General features: G+C 37.5%; 1 protein-coding gene across 1 annotated transcript; it reads left to right on the top strand.

Moving 5' to 3' along the window:
- The first annotated feature begins 15,543 nt into the window (after window positions 1-15,543).
- On the top strand, window positions 15,544-16,986 carry LOC128871530 (microfibril-associated glycoprotein 4-like). Its single transcript, XM_054113353.1, has 3 exons — window positions 15,544-15,712; window positions 15,788-16,501; window positions 16,735-16,986. The coding sequence occupies exons 1-3, from the start codon at window positions 15,594-15,596 to the stop codon at window positions 16,859-16,861; spliced, it is 960 nt and encodes a 319-aa protein (XP_053969328.1). The 5' UTR covers window positions 15,544-15,593; the 3' UTR covers window positions 16,862-16,986.
- The last annotated feature ends 73 nt before the right edge of the window (window positions 16,987-17,059 follow it).

The raw sequence follows: 17,059 nt of genomic DNA, 5'->3' as shown, positions 1-17,059 counted from the left end.
TTTAGGAAGTATTGTAAGCGGAAGATTGTCTTAAACACGTTTCTAAGGAATTGGTAGCTCCATAAAGGCCTTGCTTTTTTAGGTTTAAAATGTTTCGAATAAATTTTACGTAGTAGATATGTCCATTAAGCTATTATAACTTACTGTATAAGGAAATAGTCTTGAATATGCAGGGATAAAATTCTATCATTTACTTATTGCTTTTGTTATTAATTGATTAATTGATTTCTGTTGCCCCAGAGGTACTTTTTAATTTTTGTTCTGTATCGATAGAATTTATGTGAGCAATAGTGTTGCATTAATTTCTTTCAAAAATCACGCTCGCAGAATTCATTTCTCTACACCCCCAAACCAACTTGCACCGGAAATAAATTTGTTGCATACCCACGGGCGTTTGAATTATGAAATTTAGTGCAATTTTCTTATTAGCTGGCAAGCCATTGTGTAAAGTACACTGTGAGGTGTGTATTATTGGGAAGCTACACGGATAGATATTTCTATTGAATAGCTGGGGATATTGAAGCGATAAATTACCACAAGATATGCTCACATTTCAACAAGTTAGTCCTTTTGTCTGTACGACTGTCTCCACCAAACGCCAGCCATAAATACAGTTCATTGTGCGAGCATATGCGTATGCAAGCAAGTGTGGAATAGCACCTAAAGGAATTTAACAAATACTCACTCCACTCGTCAACAATTCCCACTCGAGAATCATTCCAATGCAGAATTTATGGTTTGTAAATTTCTGCAAGTAAAATATTTGTTGCAACGTTCGACTTAGCACCCAGGCGAATACATATCTAAATATACATATACATATACATATTTGTGTGCATGATGTCAGCGCATGAGATGGGTTAAAGAAATGCATGCATAAGTGTTTATTTAGCTATGTTTGTGAGCACAATTGTATGTGTATGTGTGTGTTTGTTGCACAAATATTTGTCGCCTATAAATCACATGAAAATTGCACTAATTGTAATGTTACGCCTATTGTTCAACGATAATATCCTTTTAATCCTTACTGTCACACACACACACACATATGTATATACCCAAGCATAGCGAGTGAAAAGAAAAGTATGCAAATTGCCGCTTACATATACATACATGCATTCATGAGTGTGTGCCTATTTGGTGTGCCTGCGAGTGTGTGGGTGTGAGCACAGCGTGGACACTTGCGAAAATTTTCGAGGAATTCCAACAATGTAGACGTTTTTATGCTAAAACTATTTTTGCATTCAAAAGCATGGAGTAGGTGAGGATGGCAGGGAGCCAACAACAGCAGCGCTGCACAAATCAAAGCGAATTTTTTCGTTATAGAATGGCTGCGAGCCTTTGTATAATCGGCGTACGATTTTTTCGGTGCAAACACTTTTGTTCGCATGATTTTTTTTATTTTTTATTGGTACTCTTTTCTAAATTGTCGCGTAATTTCACTTGAAGTAAGCTCTCCCCACCTGCTACAAATAGCCGGTAAAATTTATTTAGCGCACGCGGAAAAAATAAACTTTGGAATTTTCATAAATTCCTACCAATTTACATGAGCCGTGCAAACAAAAAATTCACAAAGAAAGCTTATACGGAAATATGAGCTCGATCAAAACTGCCATAAAACGCACAGTGGGTAAAAGTGTTTGAAATATTATAATATATAATAAAAAAATAAAATAAAATTATAGCAGCGAATCTTAGAAATATTTCGGATTTCTGCAACTTAAAGGAATCAACCACGCACGATTGAAAGCTGTATTAAAAACGAGTCTGAACAGTGGAAATAAATGCAAAGCAATTAATACCTGGGCCATACCTCTTTTGACTTACTCGTTTGGAGTAATAAAATGGTCTCAAAGAGATATCCTTCGGATTGAAACGCTGATACACACCACTTTTACTAAGTTCCAAAGCCATTACCCCCAACGCGCTGTGGAAAGAATATCGCTTCCTCGAAACGCTGGTAGGGGAGGCATCATTAATATAGCGCTTCTACACTTTTCGCACACGTCGAAGCTACGTACATATTTTTTTAGCAGCGTGTCTCATCTATTTAAAGCTATCGCTATGGGAGATAATGGCTTTGCCTCACTCAGTTTGATCGAGCAGGAGTTCCCAGTACCGGAGGGGGTTAAATCCCCAGCAGAAATGATCGCAGCATGGAAGGCCAATACAATACACGGTGCCCATCCGCATGATCTCGAAATGGAATGGATAGACGCACAATCATCCAATTTATGGTTGAAAAGAGAAAAATTATTTTCTGAAACAGAAGGTTTCGCAATCGCTATTCAGGACCGAGTTATTCCAACCAGAAATTTCCGAAGGTCGATACGTGGCGAGGTAATAGAAGATAAGTGTAGGAGGTGCGGCATTTACGGTGAAACAATCGCCCATATAATTGCTGGATGTAGCGTACCTGCCCCCCGTGAATATGTGATGAGACATAACAATATAGCAAAGATCCTCCACCAACAACTTGCGATAAAACACGGTCTCTTACAAGCAGAAGTCTTGTATTTTAAATATGAAGCAAAGGCAATATTGGAAAATGCAAATTTTAAACTGTACTGGGGCAGATTTATTTCCACAGATCAAACCGCAACTGCCAACAAACCTGACATCATCTTGTTCGACAAGATAAATAAAACAATCGAAGTAATCGATATAGCGATGCCCCTTAATCGCAACATCCAAACCACATACTCCACTTAAATATCGAAGTATGCAGCTTTGGCCATAGAACTTAAATTTATGTACAAAGCGATGGAAGTGAAGAAGAGGGATTAGAAGAAAAAGTATGACTGCCACCTTTTTTCGAAGATTTTTAAATATTTAAACAATAGTAATCGCATGGGCGTAGAACTTGGACTACACTCCACTGTGGAAAGGCCGGAAACTCTGCACTTCACCAAGCAGTCAGTGCAGCTGATGACAAATTTACACCTCTCAGAATGATGCACGAGTTTAACAGCAGGAACACTACAACACAAATGGACAAAGTTGAGCAATGGTCACGAATGCCCATACATGGTGTAAATAACATCGAATTGAAAAGCCCGCATGTCGATGCGAAACAGTCGCACTTATGGCTAATCAATAAAGGAATTTTCGCGGAAAGAGAAAGTGCTCTATTTGCTAGGCAAGATAGAGTAGTACCCACGGGAAATTATGTAAAGTACGTCATCAAAGAGCCCAACGCTCCGAAAGCCATATTTCGTAGATGCGGCGGCCACGGCGAAACTCTAAACCATGTTCTAGCTGGGTGTACTCTATTAAGAACCTCTCTCTACCTTAAATGGCACAACAATGTTGTAAAAATTATACACCTACGAATTGCACAAATGTACGATTTTCACCGTGAGAAGATATTACCGATATGTTCCAGAACCAGTGCATGAAAATAAGAACATGCTTCTCTATTATAACAGAACAATCCTTACGAATACCACAAGAACTCATAATAGACCTGACATATTTGTGCTGAATAAAAATGACAACACTGCGTTTTTCATAGACATTGGCGTCCCATTGAACAAAAATATTCATGAAACGTGCACAGAGAAAATCGGCCAATACTCCGATTTGGGGATTGACATCAAGCGGCAGTGGAAACTCAGAAAGGTCTTTATATTGCCACAGATCATATGGGCCCATGAACTCGTTCACGTAAATCTGACGGAAAACCTCAAGAAGCTCAAATTGGAGAAGCACTTTATCTATGACCTCCAAAAAGCGGATCTGCTGAATTCTTGCCACATCATAAGAAATTTCCTTCAGTAAATTAGTATACATATATTTAATATCACATTTTATTAGTTCTATTTTAATTTAGAGTACGATAGTTAAAAACTTATTAAAAAAATGTAAACATCTGACTTGCAGCTAAGCAGCCGCCAAGTTGTGTAAGTGCCTCTCAAAGAATGGGATGTTTGATAAAGTTAAATACAATCGGATGAAAGCATGCCTGCCGTTTCAATTTTAAGTGTGCTCTGCCCAATCCATAAGAAGGGTGATCCTGCAATCTGTGCCAACTACCGTGGAATTAAAAAAAATAAATAATTGGCGCGTACACTTCTTTTGGGTATTTGGCCGAGCTCTTCCTCCTATTTTTGGTGTGCGTCTTGTTGTTGTTCTACAAATGGAGGGACCTACAGTTTCAAGCCGACTCCGAACCGTGGAATTAGTCTTCTAAATATCGCCTATAAGGTTCTAGCGAGCATATTGTGTGAAAGGCTGAAGCCCACTGTCAACCAACTGATTGGACTTTATTAGTGTGGCTTTAGACCTAGAAAATCCACAGTCGACTAAATATTCACAATACGCCAAGTCTTGGAAAAAACCCATGGAGAATCGACACACACCATCTTTTCGTCGACTTCAAAGCTGCATTCGACAGTACGGAAAGGCGTTACTTGTATGCCGCGATGTCTGAATTTGGTATCCCCGCAAAACTAATACGGCTATGCAAGATGACGTTGCTCATTACCAGCAGCGGCATCAGAATCGGGAAGGACCTCTCCGAGCCGTTTGACACCAAACCTCGTTTCAGACGGGGTGACTCGCTATCGTGTGACTTCTTTAACCTGATTTGGGAAAGGATCGTGCGAATCGCAGAACTTAATCGCTCAGGCACAATATTTTATAAGAGCGTCCAATTTAAAGATTTTAATTAAGTTTAATTTAAAGGTGCCTAAACCCTTGGTTGACCATTTGACCGAGTTTCTGCTCAAATTTGTGGTGTGCGTCTTGATGTTTTTCCACAAATGGAAGGACCTACAGTTTTTGGCGAAAGAGCTTTTTCGTAGCAAAAATTCGCTCGGAAACGTAAAACTGTCCAGTCACTACAGAAACTTGTTCACGATTAATCACTTCGTTGATATCAAAGAAAAACGATCACCGTATCCACTGCATTTCAGGATGATTTTCAAGGGTATTTTGCCACATCGCACTAAAAATCAGACCATAACACGTTACGTTAGACCCATAAAACACTTGCGAAAAGTGATATCGATTTGAAACATCGACTCAAACTAAAGAGAGGTCCCTAATTTTCGGACAGTGTTGCCAGTTTCCGAGTTATAGCTTAATTCCCAGAATTTAATTGCCTCACCTCGTAGTAAGACTAATGAAAACAACTATATTTAAGCAGACTTTGAGTTCACCCCGTGTTGACTTTAATAGAATATTAGCACTATATCACTTCGCCACAATCCAAGGGCATTTATGCTACATATATATATATATATATAATTGACGCGTACACCCTTTTTGGGTGTTTGGCCGAGCTCTTCCTCCTATTTGTGATGTGCGTCTTGATGCTGTTCCACAAATGGGGAGACCTACAGTTTTAATCTGACTCCGAACGGCAGATATTTTTATCTATGTTACTCTATCGATATTTAGAATATTTCACGTAACTGTAAGTTAAAGGGGTTACATAGTACGTCCAGCTAATTTATTTTAATGTTTCTTTACAAAACTTGGTATATAAAAAATCACATGACCCGAAGTACAATGAAGGAAAGTTGCTCCACGGTCTGCATCATTTCTCCTTGAAATGTTGATGGATCTGTAAAAAGAAAAAAAAAATCTTATAAAATACATTTGTGGTTATAGTCAGTCGAGCCGGATTTTTGAATTTCGAAAAATTTTGCAATTTACGGCATTTAAAAAAAAAAAGTATGCCTTTTACCTCATAAATGTCACACTTTAAATATGTTTATAAAATTTTTTAATAAAAATATCAAAAATCCGGCTCGACAAACTATAGAGAAAACACATTCAAATATTTAAAAACAAACACTGCATGAAAAAGTATTAAAAACTGTATGAGTTATCATGCAGACTGTGCTGGAAAAAGTAGTTTCGATAAAAACGAGTTTAAACTTTCTGACTCAAACGAAGTACAGCAACCTATGCGTATCAAACTCTCGTCGGGCAGTTACATTTTTTACCATAACTTTGCATCAATGGGGAATTTTTACAGGCGACTTTCACAGAAATACGCCTAAAACTATAAAGATTAGTAATCTGTAAAAAAATCGATTTTTTGAAAAATCTGGACGTATGTAACCTCTTAAGTATTAAAAATGTTGAATAAAATACAAAAATCAAGAATTTGTTCAGAAAAACTAAGAGTGTAAAAAAACAAACTATTTCACAGAAACCAAAAAACATTTATAGACAAATTTACTGTTCCAAATCCACTGTCATATCACTTCAAACAAAGAATATGTATTTATGTGTGCATGTGTGTAAATAGCCATCTCATTGTCTAATAAGCACTTAACGAGATAAGCCCAATTTCATTTCAAAGGAAATTTCGTTAAACTTTCTCGCGTAAACTTTTTACCTCTATTTGTTTTTTTTTCTTTTATTTGGGGTTTTTTGGCCTGGAATACGAGTACCCGATGTCATTTGATATGCTTTGGAGCAGCTGTGAATAAGGCTTGGCAAAATTACTCATACGCCCCTCCACTCTACCCTAAGCCTATTTTAAATCACAATTGGTGAAAGTTGAAATTGAAATTTAAATATAATATAAAAATTACTATTTGCACAAATTTACCACTCATGAGCGGTGCACTTGAATAAAGTTATGTACATATGGAGTTTGGAGAACTTCCTTCTACTTCCGAAGGAATATTTGTGAAGTTAAGGCTGCCTCTTCCCATTTAAGTCAATAGTTATGTTGTGTATTGCTGTGGTATGATATCAATAATATCTACTAAATCCTTGGCATGGACACTTGTACATCAAATGGGCGTGGTCATCTTATTGTGTATTGATATTGTATAACATTTGCTAGGTGACCAGCAAGAGACACATTTATGCTCGACATAAAATAATTTTTTTGACTAACAAGTAAGTATTTATTAAGGCTACATATACGTCTATGCGTTTAATCGAGTAAGTTGAGCAGTTTGTGGATCATTAATCAATTATTTTATTAACAAAAGTTTTGCTTAGGAAAAGTGAGCAATACTTCAATAATTTTAAAAATGACCATTCAAACAACTTTTCACTTTGTTCATATGTCGTGTAATAATGCAAAGAGTGCCAACCAGTTTAATGTTCGCACATTTCAAGTTTCCTCATTTTCATTTTTAAAGATATTAGTTTGAAAATTCGGCGGATTCAACTAAGTATGAGAAAAAAAATTGCTGAAAGCAACTCTGCAAACTTCGAAAAATTGTTTTATTCGAACAACATTTGATCGCTTTTGTAATAATCCATGATTTCCAAAAATGTTGCATGAATTTTTTTAATTTGGCACCCCGATCTGCCATTTATTTCCTCAATTGTATTTAAAATATAGAACTATGGACACATGTAACTTTACCACAAATTAGACACACTTTTTTTAAAGCATTTCGCACTAATTTCAAATTAAGTATATTTTGCTGTAGAGGCACGTGGAATTTTTGGATTTTTAGGGTGGGTACATAGGAAGACTGCTTCAAATCGTTTTTCACACGCTTAACTCATTTTGTAAAACCAACATGAGCTTTCTGAATCTCTCACAAACCTAACAAATTTCACAACGCGTATTGCGAAAAAAATACGCGTATTTAAAAGCACTCGCATTTTTTATAAAGAAACTCTAAATTTGAATTTTGGCAGTCACGCTTCCATTAGACAGACTGTAATTCCATTGCTCTCAAAGCCTCACGCCTGAAAGTATGCAATGAAAAATTGTAATACACTTATCACTATATACAGGGTTGGCCATATTAAACTGACCCATTGAGTAACCCTATAACTTTTTACTGTAATTTCAGATCAGCTAATGACATACCGCGTTGGAAGCGTCAGTCGAAGGAGATTTATACCATGAAACAGTACACCCCAATAGAACGCGCTGAAATTGTTCAGCTGTACATTCAAAATTCCTTCTCGATTGTAAAAACGCAACGTCATCAAATCATTATGAGTGAAGAGGCCCATTTCTCCTTGAACGGAACCGTAAATAAGCAAAATTGCCGTTTCTACGCCACTGAAAACCCTCAAATTATTGAAGAGGTACCTCTCCACGACCAAAAAGTTACAGTCTGGTGTGGCATTTGCGCTGATATGGTCATTGGGCCGTTCTTCTTTGAAAATGGTCAACACCAACCATTGACCGTCAATCAAGAGCGTTATCGGGCCATGATAACCGATTTTGTGATGCCGATTGTTCGTGAAAATGGTATGGAGCACTTCTGGTTTCAGCAAGATGGCGCACCACCACACACAGCACGAGCCACCGTCAACTTATTGAAGACTTTGTTCCCTGGCCGTTTGATATCAAAAAGCGGCGATTTTGACTGGCCGCCACGATCACCGGATTTGACGCCACCGGACTTTTTTCTTTGGGGCTATTTGAAATCTAAGGTTTACGTCAACAAGCCAAAGACACTAGGCGCACTTAAGGCCAATATCCGACGGGAAATAGCCGCCATATCGGCCGAGACGCTGGCCAAAACTATGGAAAACGCCGAAAAACGGGCACATTACGCTATACGAGCTAAGGGCGACCACTTGCGCGATATCATATTCAAAAAGTGATGTAAACGAATCTCCTTGAACTAAATTAAATGTTTTTCACAACGAAACACAAAAAAATGTTTCTTTTTCCATATTTTTTTAATAATCACAAGGGTCAGTTTAATATGGCCAACCCTGTATATACTACTAGCTTTAACCCGCGGCCCCGCTCGCGTAGGAGTAGTTTTGAGGGATTTAGGATATGTATATAAAAGAATTACAAACAATAATTTCATAGAAAATAATTTTTTATTAATAACCATAATATTGCAATAGCCGGCATCCGTTGCTATGCCTTGTTGAATAAAATCAAAACAACCAATCAGAAAAATAGCAAGCAAAATTATTATATTGGGTCATAGTTGAACAGCTTATGCGGATTATGAAGTCTAGAATGTGCTATAAAGTGGGAAATAGGAAAAACTAAGATTTTTTAGATTAAATTTAAGCAAATATTCGATTATTAGTGACGAATGAGAGTGGTGGCGCGGCCTGGGGGCTGTGGGAAGGGACTTCCATCATAAAAACATGCTTAGTGTAGATTTTACAACAAGAACAAGCACATATGATTATGAGCGTGAGTAAATGCACATTTAATAAATGCGGCACCATGAACACATTTTATACACACATATGTAGATATAATATATACATACATACATATGTAGATATATATATACATACATATAAGGCTCAACATAAACGCCACATTAATTACACTCTCGCAGCACTTTGCTCCCGCTGCAGTTCAAATGCTATTACATCAAGGATGATAAAATTGTGAGAGTAACTGCGACCAAAGCTTTGACAGAGAAGCGCATGAAATGAAAGCAAAATGTGTAAAGTGAAGTTAGTTGATTACGATGTGGGTATATATATATATTATATATATATATATATACATATATAATTGGCGCGTACACCCTTTTTGGGTGTTTGGCCGAGCTCCTTCTCGTATTTGTAGTGTGCGTCTTGATGTTTTTCCACAAATGGAGGGACCTACAGATTTAAGCCGACTCCGAACGGCAGATATTTTTTTGAGGAGCTTTTTCATGGCAGAAATACACTCGGAGGCTTGCCATTGCCTGCCGAGGGGCGACCGCTATTAGAAAAATGTTTTTCTTAATGTTTTTTGTTTGGTGTTTTCACCGAGATTCGAACCTACGTTCTCTCTGTTAATTCCGAATGGTAGTCACGCACCAACCCATTCGGCTGCGGCGGCCGCATACGATGTGGTTAGCAAACAAGAATGATATAAACAAGATTGCGCCCATCAGAGAGTGAGTGACGTCACATTAGCTGAATTGTGCAGTGCTGCCAACCATTTGCTCATTGTGGTAAATTTAGTGCTTTTTTATACCTGAAATGCTACAATTTTTAAGTTAGGTGTTTGTTTCGTTTTTTAATTTAAAGCTACCGGCTCTGTAATTTAAAAAAAAGACTGTATTATTAATCAAAGGAAGGTTAAAAAAGGTTACTCTGAGAAGAATTTAGTGCTAATGAAAATTTGCTGATTCTTAGAAAATTTCGTATTTTGAAAGTGTAAATTCAATTTTTTGCTTCTTTTAAGTTAATGCAAGAATATTAAATGTTCTTCTGGCAACTCTTCTTCGCATTGAAAACCTGTTAACACATTTTAAAAAGCGTTTAAATTTACTGAATACGAATTAAACCATAGAAGTGTAATCGTTTCTTCTGGTCCTCAATCCTTAATGCGACATACACATCAATAGGTGTATTTATAGCAAAAATTTGCAGCAAAATATCAGAAAATACTGAAGAAACCATAAGGGCATTGTTTGCAAAAAGAGGACCTTATCTTATTACATAACCTCAAATAGGTATAACAAAAAAGAGTATCTCTTAATAAAGCCCATAGATTAAATTTAACATAACCATAACACATTTAATTAGGAAAACGCACATTTTAAAGACAATTTTTCACGCATGCAAAGTTCTTTAAGTAATTTAATAAAAAGTTGATATTTTATTTTCTTTAAATGGGCATTTTAGTGTATTTTTATATCTAAAGCTAGGCAACACTGCAGTAGCGAGATAGAGATTTGACTGCTGGAAAGAGAAGAACATCAACAATAACCTCAACCGTGAGTAATGTGACCAGATGTTAAAAAAAGTAAAGTTAAATAAAACTGAGTGGATTATTGAACTAATTGTTAAGAAATGTATATTTTACAAGATTATAAACATTATATTTTAATTAAAAGAGGTTTTAAATTGTCGTTAAGAAAGAACTAAAACTCCGAGACTAAATAACATAGAAAATGCTGAATAAAGTTACGAAAATGGCATCTGGGCATACCGGTCAGCAATTGTGCTAATATGACGTCCCTTTTTGTCAAATTCGCTGAAAGCAAAGTAACCGTACCACGATAGGTACCACCTCATCATTATTTCCATCAAGGTAGGCAAATTATGGAAAGTTGTGTGTTTTACAAATGACCAGAACGGGGATTCAATCACGAAATTTGTATTGATTTCGATGAAGGCGGTGATCTACTGTATGCAGTATAGAAAGAGCCTGGAATGCAAAGATCCCATACCGCTGGATTGGCTCATACTAGCTGCTACTATATAAAATCCGAAACAATTTGAGTTACCGCGAGAGTTACAAGCAAGAACTTGTTTTTACTGCCACAAGTCGTATAGAAATGAGTCTTGTGGTACGTGTGAGTACTGCCTAATTCTTTAATTGAGATGAAAGGACACTAACGGACTTAATGCAAAATGCCTTGAACGCAACATGGGAATGGTGTAAAAAGGAGGGGCTGTCGATCAACCCTAACAAAACCACAATAATCCCCTACCCCAACAGCTGGCATGGAAGCACTCCTTAATCTTCCACCACTTCATATAGCAATCCAAGAGGAAGCAGCTACGCAAGCACTCATGCTACACATGAAAGTAAATTTCAAATTGGGCAACCTCACCGGTCACCTAAATATCCTAAACAAAATCAAAAACACCATAAGCATGGCTCAAGTTTCAGACCACATTGACCCAACCCTCTGTTTCACAAAAGGATACTCAGTTACCTTTCCAGAGAGGATAGAGTGGAAAACAAACCCGAAATGGATGAATGATGATTCACAAAAATGGTATACTGATGGATCAAAAACACCTTACGGTGTAGGAGCAGGTGTAGTGGGGCCCAGAATCCACAAATCATACACTCTCACCAGGGACACCACTATCTTCCAAGCGGAACTATACGCAATAATGGAAGCAGTAAACATCATGCAACGCAGAAACCACAAGAGAGTAAGAATTAAAATACTCTCGGACAGCCAATCAGTCCTAAAAGCTCTAGATAGCTATACATACAACTCAAAAACCCTCTTAGAATGTCACAAGGCACTCAATAATCTGGCATCCAAAAACAATGTCTCATTAATTTGGGTACCGGGACATGAGGGATATGACGGCAACGAAAAGGCAGACGTTCAAGCCAAAAAAGGGGCAGATGAAAACTTCATCGGACCTAGTCCTATGTTCGGATTCAACAAAAACAACCTAAAACAAAAAATAAAATACTGGGCCAAAACTCTATTAAATCAGCATTGGAACAATGTAGAGGGTCTTAGACACTCCAAAAAGTTCCTAAGTTTCAACGCTAAAAGAGCCAACATGGCCCTCACGTTAAACAAAAAGAGCATTCGCACTCTCACAGGCGCCCTCACGGGTCACTTCACCTGCAACAAACACTTACATAAATTAGGCATAACTAACACCAGCACCTGCAGATTCTGCTGCGAAGATGAGGAGTCTATGGAACATCTCATTATCGAATGTCCGGGGTTGACGCATAGAAGAAAAAGGTTTTTAAACAAGTTCATGCTTACAGATGAAGACCTTCAATCACTCCCTCAGAAGGAGCTGGTACAATTCATAAGCATACTTAACAGTCAATAGACAGCATAGGGTGCACAATAGATCAATATGGTCGCAGTGCTAAAGGGCTACTCCTTAACCCTCTACAACCATTAACCATTAACCATTCATTGAGATTACGTGAATCAACTGATGACCCTACCAACTGTCCACTAGAATTGGTTTTTTGTGGCCGGAGTTTCGAACATTTGCACTTCCGAATGATAGTCATGCGCCAACCCATTCGGTTACGGTGTTTTCCAAACCACCTTTGCGTAGAGAAAACACCTAGCCAGCTCATCAGCCATACAGTTTTCTTTAAAGAAATTGCTTTAGTGGAGTAGTTTGGAGTTTTTGGTTTGTTTAATTATTATTAACGATATGAAGAAAATACAAGGGGAAGGAATAGCTAATTTGATTGCGCAATTGGCTGCTAGTAATAAACAGTTGGGGGAAATTCGTAAAAGATTAAAAAAATTATGGCAGCAATACGCAAGCGAAATTCGATATTACGTTTTAGAATAAGCAATAAGAGTACAAAGCGTTTAAGGACACACGTGTTTTTTTTTTATTATATAAAAGCATAATTAATAATACCTAACAAAAATTTTATTAGAATTTTGTCTACAAACCTTTTTTTTGCCGGCGTCCATTTTACTTAGTTTTTACTTTGACGTCTCCCTTTCCAATCGTAAAAATAATTATCCATAACACAGAAAACATAGAGTTGTATGTAAAAAAGTATGCTAATAATATAGGATAATTTTATAAACTCAGATTTCGGGAGAGAAATTTTGAATGGGTAATCTCGCCTTTTAAAACGGATTGGGAGTTAAGCACGAAATTAGCGAATTTTACGGAATGTACTGATTTGTTGAAGTACCAGGGATTATGGCTGCGATTTATTTACAACAGAGGTCGGCAAAAACTGAGAGAAAAGAATTTAAAATGTGTGACCACCATCAGACAGTTAACCGGTTCTCAGCGAATTTGAAGGGATCAGCTGATTTGCGGACGCAACAGGAGTTTGTTTGCGACTAAACGGAGATAGTATTGGTGATTTAAGCAGAAATCAACGTAGGCATTGGTTATGTTACTCTGTTCCCGTCTGAACAACCAAAGACAATAGCTTACCGGGTTCAGCCCTCAGCTAGGGTAAAAAACGAAATCGAGCGAGTAAACTTCGACTTCCAAGGATGATGGATTGCTAGATTTGGACAATAACAAGATGAACTACAAAATTGTGAGGAGAACTTCGGCTGCACGTCACGGGAGTATTCGCCAGCCGAAATCTGCGCGATAATTTCACATACATATATTCACATACTCGTTCAATCAGTCATTGTTCAAGTGCCAACGAAGCAACATGAGTGAGGACTGTGTAGATTTTTTTCGTATATCACCAACACAATCTCAGTTTTTTTCGTATACAAACCGTTATCATGGCCCCGGACACGTCGGCCAATCATCTGATTATTTCAAATTTATTGAGAGCCGGTTAACGGCCTGATATTGGTCACACCTTCTGAATATTTTTCACCATGTGAACAACAACTGATTAGAACACCATAAGAATACGTATGAAATGAGCGAGCACAATTCCTCTGTCGATTTCGCTATGATGGCGCAGCCGAAGTTACTCTCACATTTTTACTTCGAATGGCCAAACATTGTGCTCCATCACCCTGGGAAGATCATCTAAAGGTTAAGGGTGTTTGCGCGATCGACTCTTCGCTCATTTGCCTTCCCACCTCATTTGGCGCGGTCAACTGCAGCTGAGCTATTGCTTGGTATATGCATTTCATTATGTACATAAGTATTATGTATAATTATGCAGACATGAGTATGTAACTATATACAAATGTATTCGGTTTGTCGCATTATATGAACCGATAACTGTAACAACTGTATTTTAAAATAGTAGAAGTGCCAACGATGTAAATGCATACGTGCTAAAAAACACTTGCCTAAATGCTTAACATTTTTAATACATATTTAACACAGGGGCTGAAAAGTCCCGGTCCTCACACATAGATGGCACTAGTTTTATTGAATTCATCTCTTTTTCAGTTAGTATTAAGCTTAAAAAGACAGATGTTAAAATTTCACGATATTCTATTCATTAGTTCGTGAGTTATTGTGCTAAGAGTGGTGCTACCTTTGTTATTTTCAAAACAATAAATCAAAAAAGAATTTCGTGTTTTAGTTTTGCATTGCTTCTTGATGGGAAAAAATAGCGTTTAAGCGAATCAATGGCTTGAAAAGTGTTATAGGGAATCCGCTCCATCAGAAACACCAATGAAAGGATGGTTTGAGGGCTTCGTGAACTGAACGTGGTCGCAGAGACACCGATGATGCACAATGCAGTGGACGTCCAAATGAGTGATGAGCAAATTAGTAACACCAGAAAACAACAAACAAATCCACAAAATCGTTTTGAATGGCCAAAAGGTGAAGGTGCGTGACTTAGGTGACATCGTAAAGATATCAAAAGAACTTGTTGGCTTTATATTGCATGAGAATTTGACTATGAGAAAGCTTTGTTTAGAGTGGGTGCCGCGTTTGTTCACTGTCGACCAAAAACAAGAACGTGTTGATGATGGAAAACAATAGCAAAACTACAAGAATTGAACTTCGAACTGCTCCCACATCCACCTTATTCTCCACATTTGGCTACCAGCGACTAAAAAAAATGCTCGCCGGTAAGAAATTTCGGTCGAATGAAGAGGTTATCGCTGCAAGTGAGGCCTATTTTGAGGCAAAAGATAAATCGTGCTACAAAAGTGGTATTGAAATGTTAGAGCTGCGCTGGAATGATTGCGTTGTTCTTGATGGAAATTACGTTGATAAAAAAAGTTAATTTTGAACAAAAAAAAAAACGAGTGTTCTTTGTTAGGCCCGGGACTTTTCAGCCCATGTGTTATGTATGTGTATATGCAAAAAGCTAAGTGTATAAATTCCGCAAGGAAAATAAACGGTTTCTTTTTTCGGAAACTGGAGTTGTTGTTGCTGTTCTAGCAGCAAAAACATTCCCCATGTATATAAACAAAACACTCAAGCATAGATTATTTATTTAAAATATAAAAACAGTTAACTTGCTGGTTTATAAATATAAACGCGCGCTTTTGCGAAATCATTAGTTAATCTCATTAGTACCTCGAACTTTCAAGACTACAAACATGTTGCGGTGCAGCATAAAACTTTTGTTAACAATTTTCGTAATTTCAACGGTGCAGGCAGCCCCTTCTCATGAATCCAGTGATTGCTTAGAGAATAAAATAGACCTAATATTAGAAAAGTGAGGTTTACCTCTTTTTTTTGTCTGCGGATATTTTTGCCTTTACGACTATTTGACTATTTATTTGGCTTTCAGATTGGCGGTATACAATGGCAGTGTGGGACATCTAGCCTCACTACCAAAAATCGAAACACCAAGATCATGTTTAGAGGAAAAGAACCAAAAAGACAAGAACGATGAGAAATCAAAGCGTTCAGTGGACAGCCGTCACATGCGTCATTATCGACGCCGCGATACCAGCAGCACCGAAAGCAATAGCAACAGCAACAGCAACCCCAAATGTTCCGAGCGTTTAGCACAGATTTGTCAAAGTAGCGGTATAAGTGAAATCCAGGTGGACGGTGGTATATCACCCTTCAAAGTGCTCTGCGATGGCGATCGTTGGATGGTCATCATGCAGCGTTTGGATGGCTCCGTTGCCTTTCACAATCGCACCTGGGACTCGTACAAAACGGGTTTCGGTACTATTAGTCAAACGAGCGAATTCTTCTTGGGCCTGCAACATTTGCATGAACTCACTGTTAATGACTACTTTGAGCTACGCATTGATTTGGAGGATTTCAACGGTGTAGAAAAATATGCACAGTACAGCGATTTCAACGTCCTTGGTGAAACTACCGCGTATAAATTAGGCGTCTTGGGAGCTTACGAGGGCACAGCTGGTGATTCGTTCAAGTACCATGAAGGTCAGCAATTTAGTACGGTGGATCGCGATAATGATGCCAGATCGCAGGGTAGCTGCAGCGAGGAATACAATAGTCCAGGGTGGTTTAAAAATTGCATGGATGCGTAAGTATAGCGGCACTTCTTTACAGTTCATTTGGTAGCATTACAAATATAATAATTTTATATAATAATACTATAGCAGTCTGCACACGGAGGTCGTTATTGTCATAATTCGTTATTCCGTTATCTTTGCTGTGTGCGAACTATGAGACAAATAATGAGCTCTTGTTAGTGTGAGGCCAGCTTATGTAAGTAATCTTCTATTCTAATTTATGATTTTTCTTCTTATTTTCAAGTAATATTCTTGGCAACTATTTACAAGGCGATACAGCTAAGTTCAAGGAGGGCATGTTTTGGGAAACTTTCCGTGGTCCAATGTATTCCCTTAAGCGGGTCAAAATGTCTATACGTGCACGGTGTTAATATTTGTAAAAATATTTGTGTATCGAAAAATGTCATGAATAAAATATTTGTTTTACTTGTTAATTTATGTTCTGAAGAAAAGTTAAACAAAAAAAAAAAAAAATATATCTCTTATTTTTAAATTACCTACTAGCGATCCTCATATTATTTAACTTACAGTAAAAGCGAAAGAAAGAATACAAGTTTTCATATGAAAAA

Source organism: Anastrepha ludens, chromosome 2 (genome assembly GCF_028408465.1).
Source record: "Anastrepha ludens isolate Willacy chromosome 2, idAnaLude1.1, whole genome shotgun sequence".
NCBI lineage: Eukaryota > Metazoa > Arthropoda > Insecta > Diptera > Tephritidae > Anastrepha > Anastrepha ludens.
The sequence above is the reverse complement of the archived record's forward strand: the minus strand, read 5'-3'. Positions and strand labels throughout refer to the sequence as shown.

What these genes read in the sequence shown, in the direction of transcription:
- LOC128871530 (XM_054113353.1), top strand. Translation starts at nt 15,594, where the DNA reads ATGTTGCGGTGCAGCATAAAACTTTTGTTAACAATTTTCGTAATTTCA. An exon ending in ATAGACCTAATATTAGAAAA is followed by an intron (nt 15,713 to 15,787) that starts GTGAGGTTTACC and finishes TTTGGCTTTCAG; the next exon opens with ATTGGCGGTATACAATGGCA. An exon ending in TTTAAAAATTGCATGGATGC is followed by an intron (nt 16,502 to 16,734) that starts GTAAGTATAGCG and finishes CTTATTTTCAAG; the next exon opens with TAATATTCTTGGCAACTATT.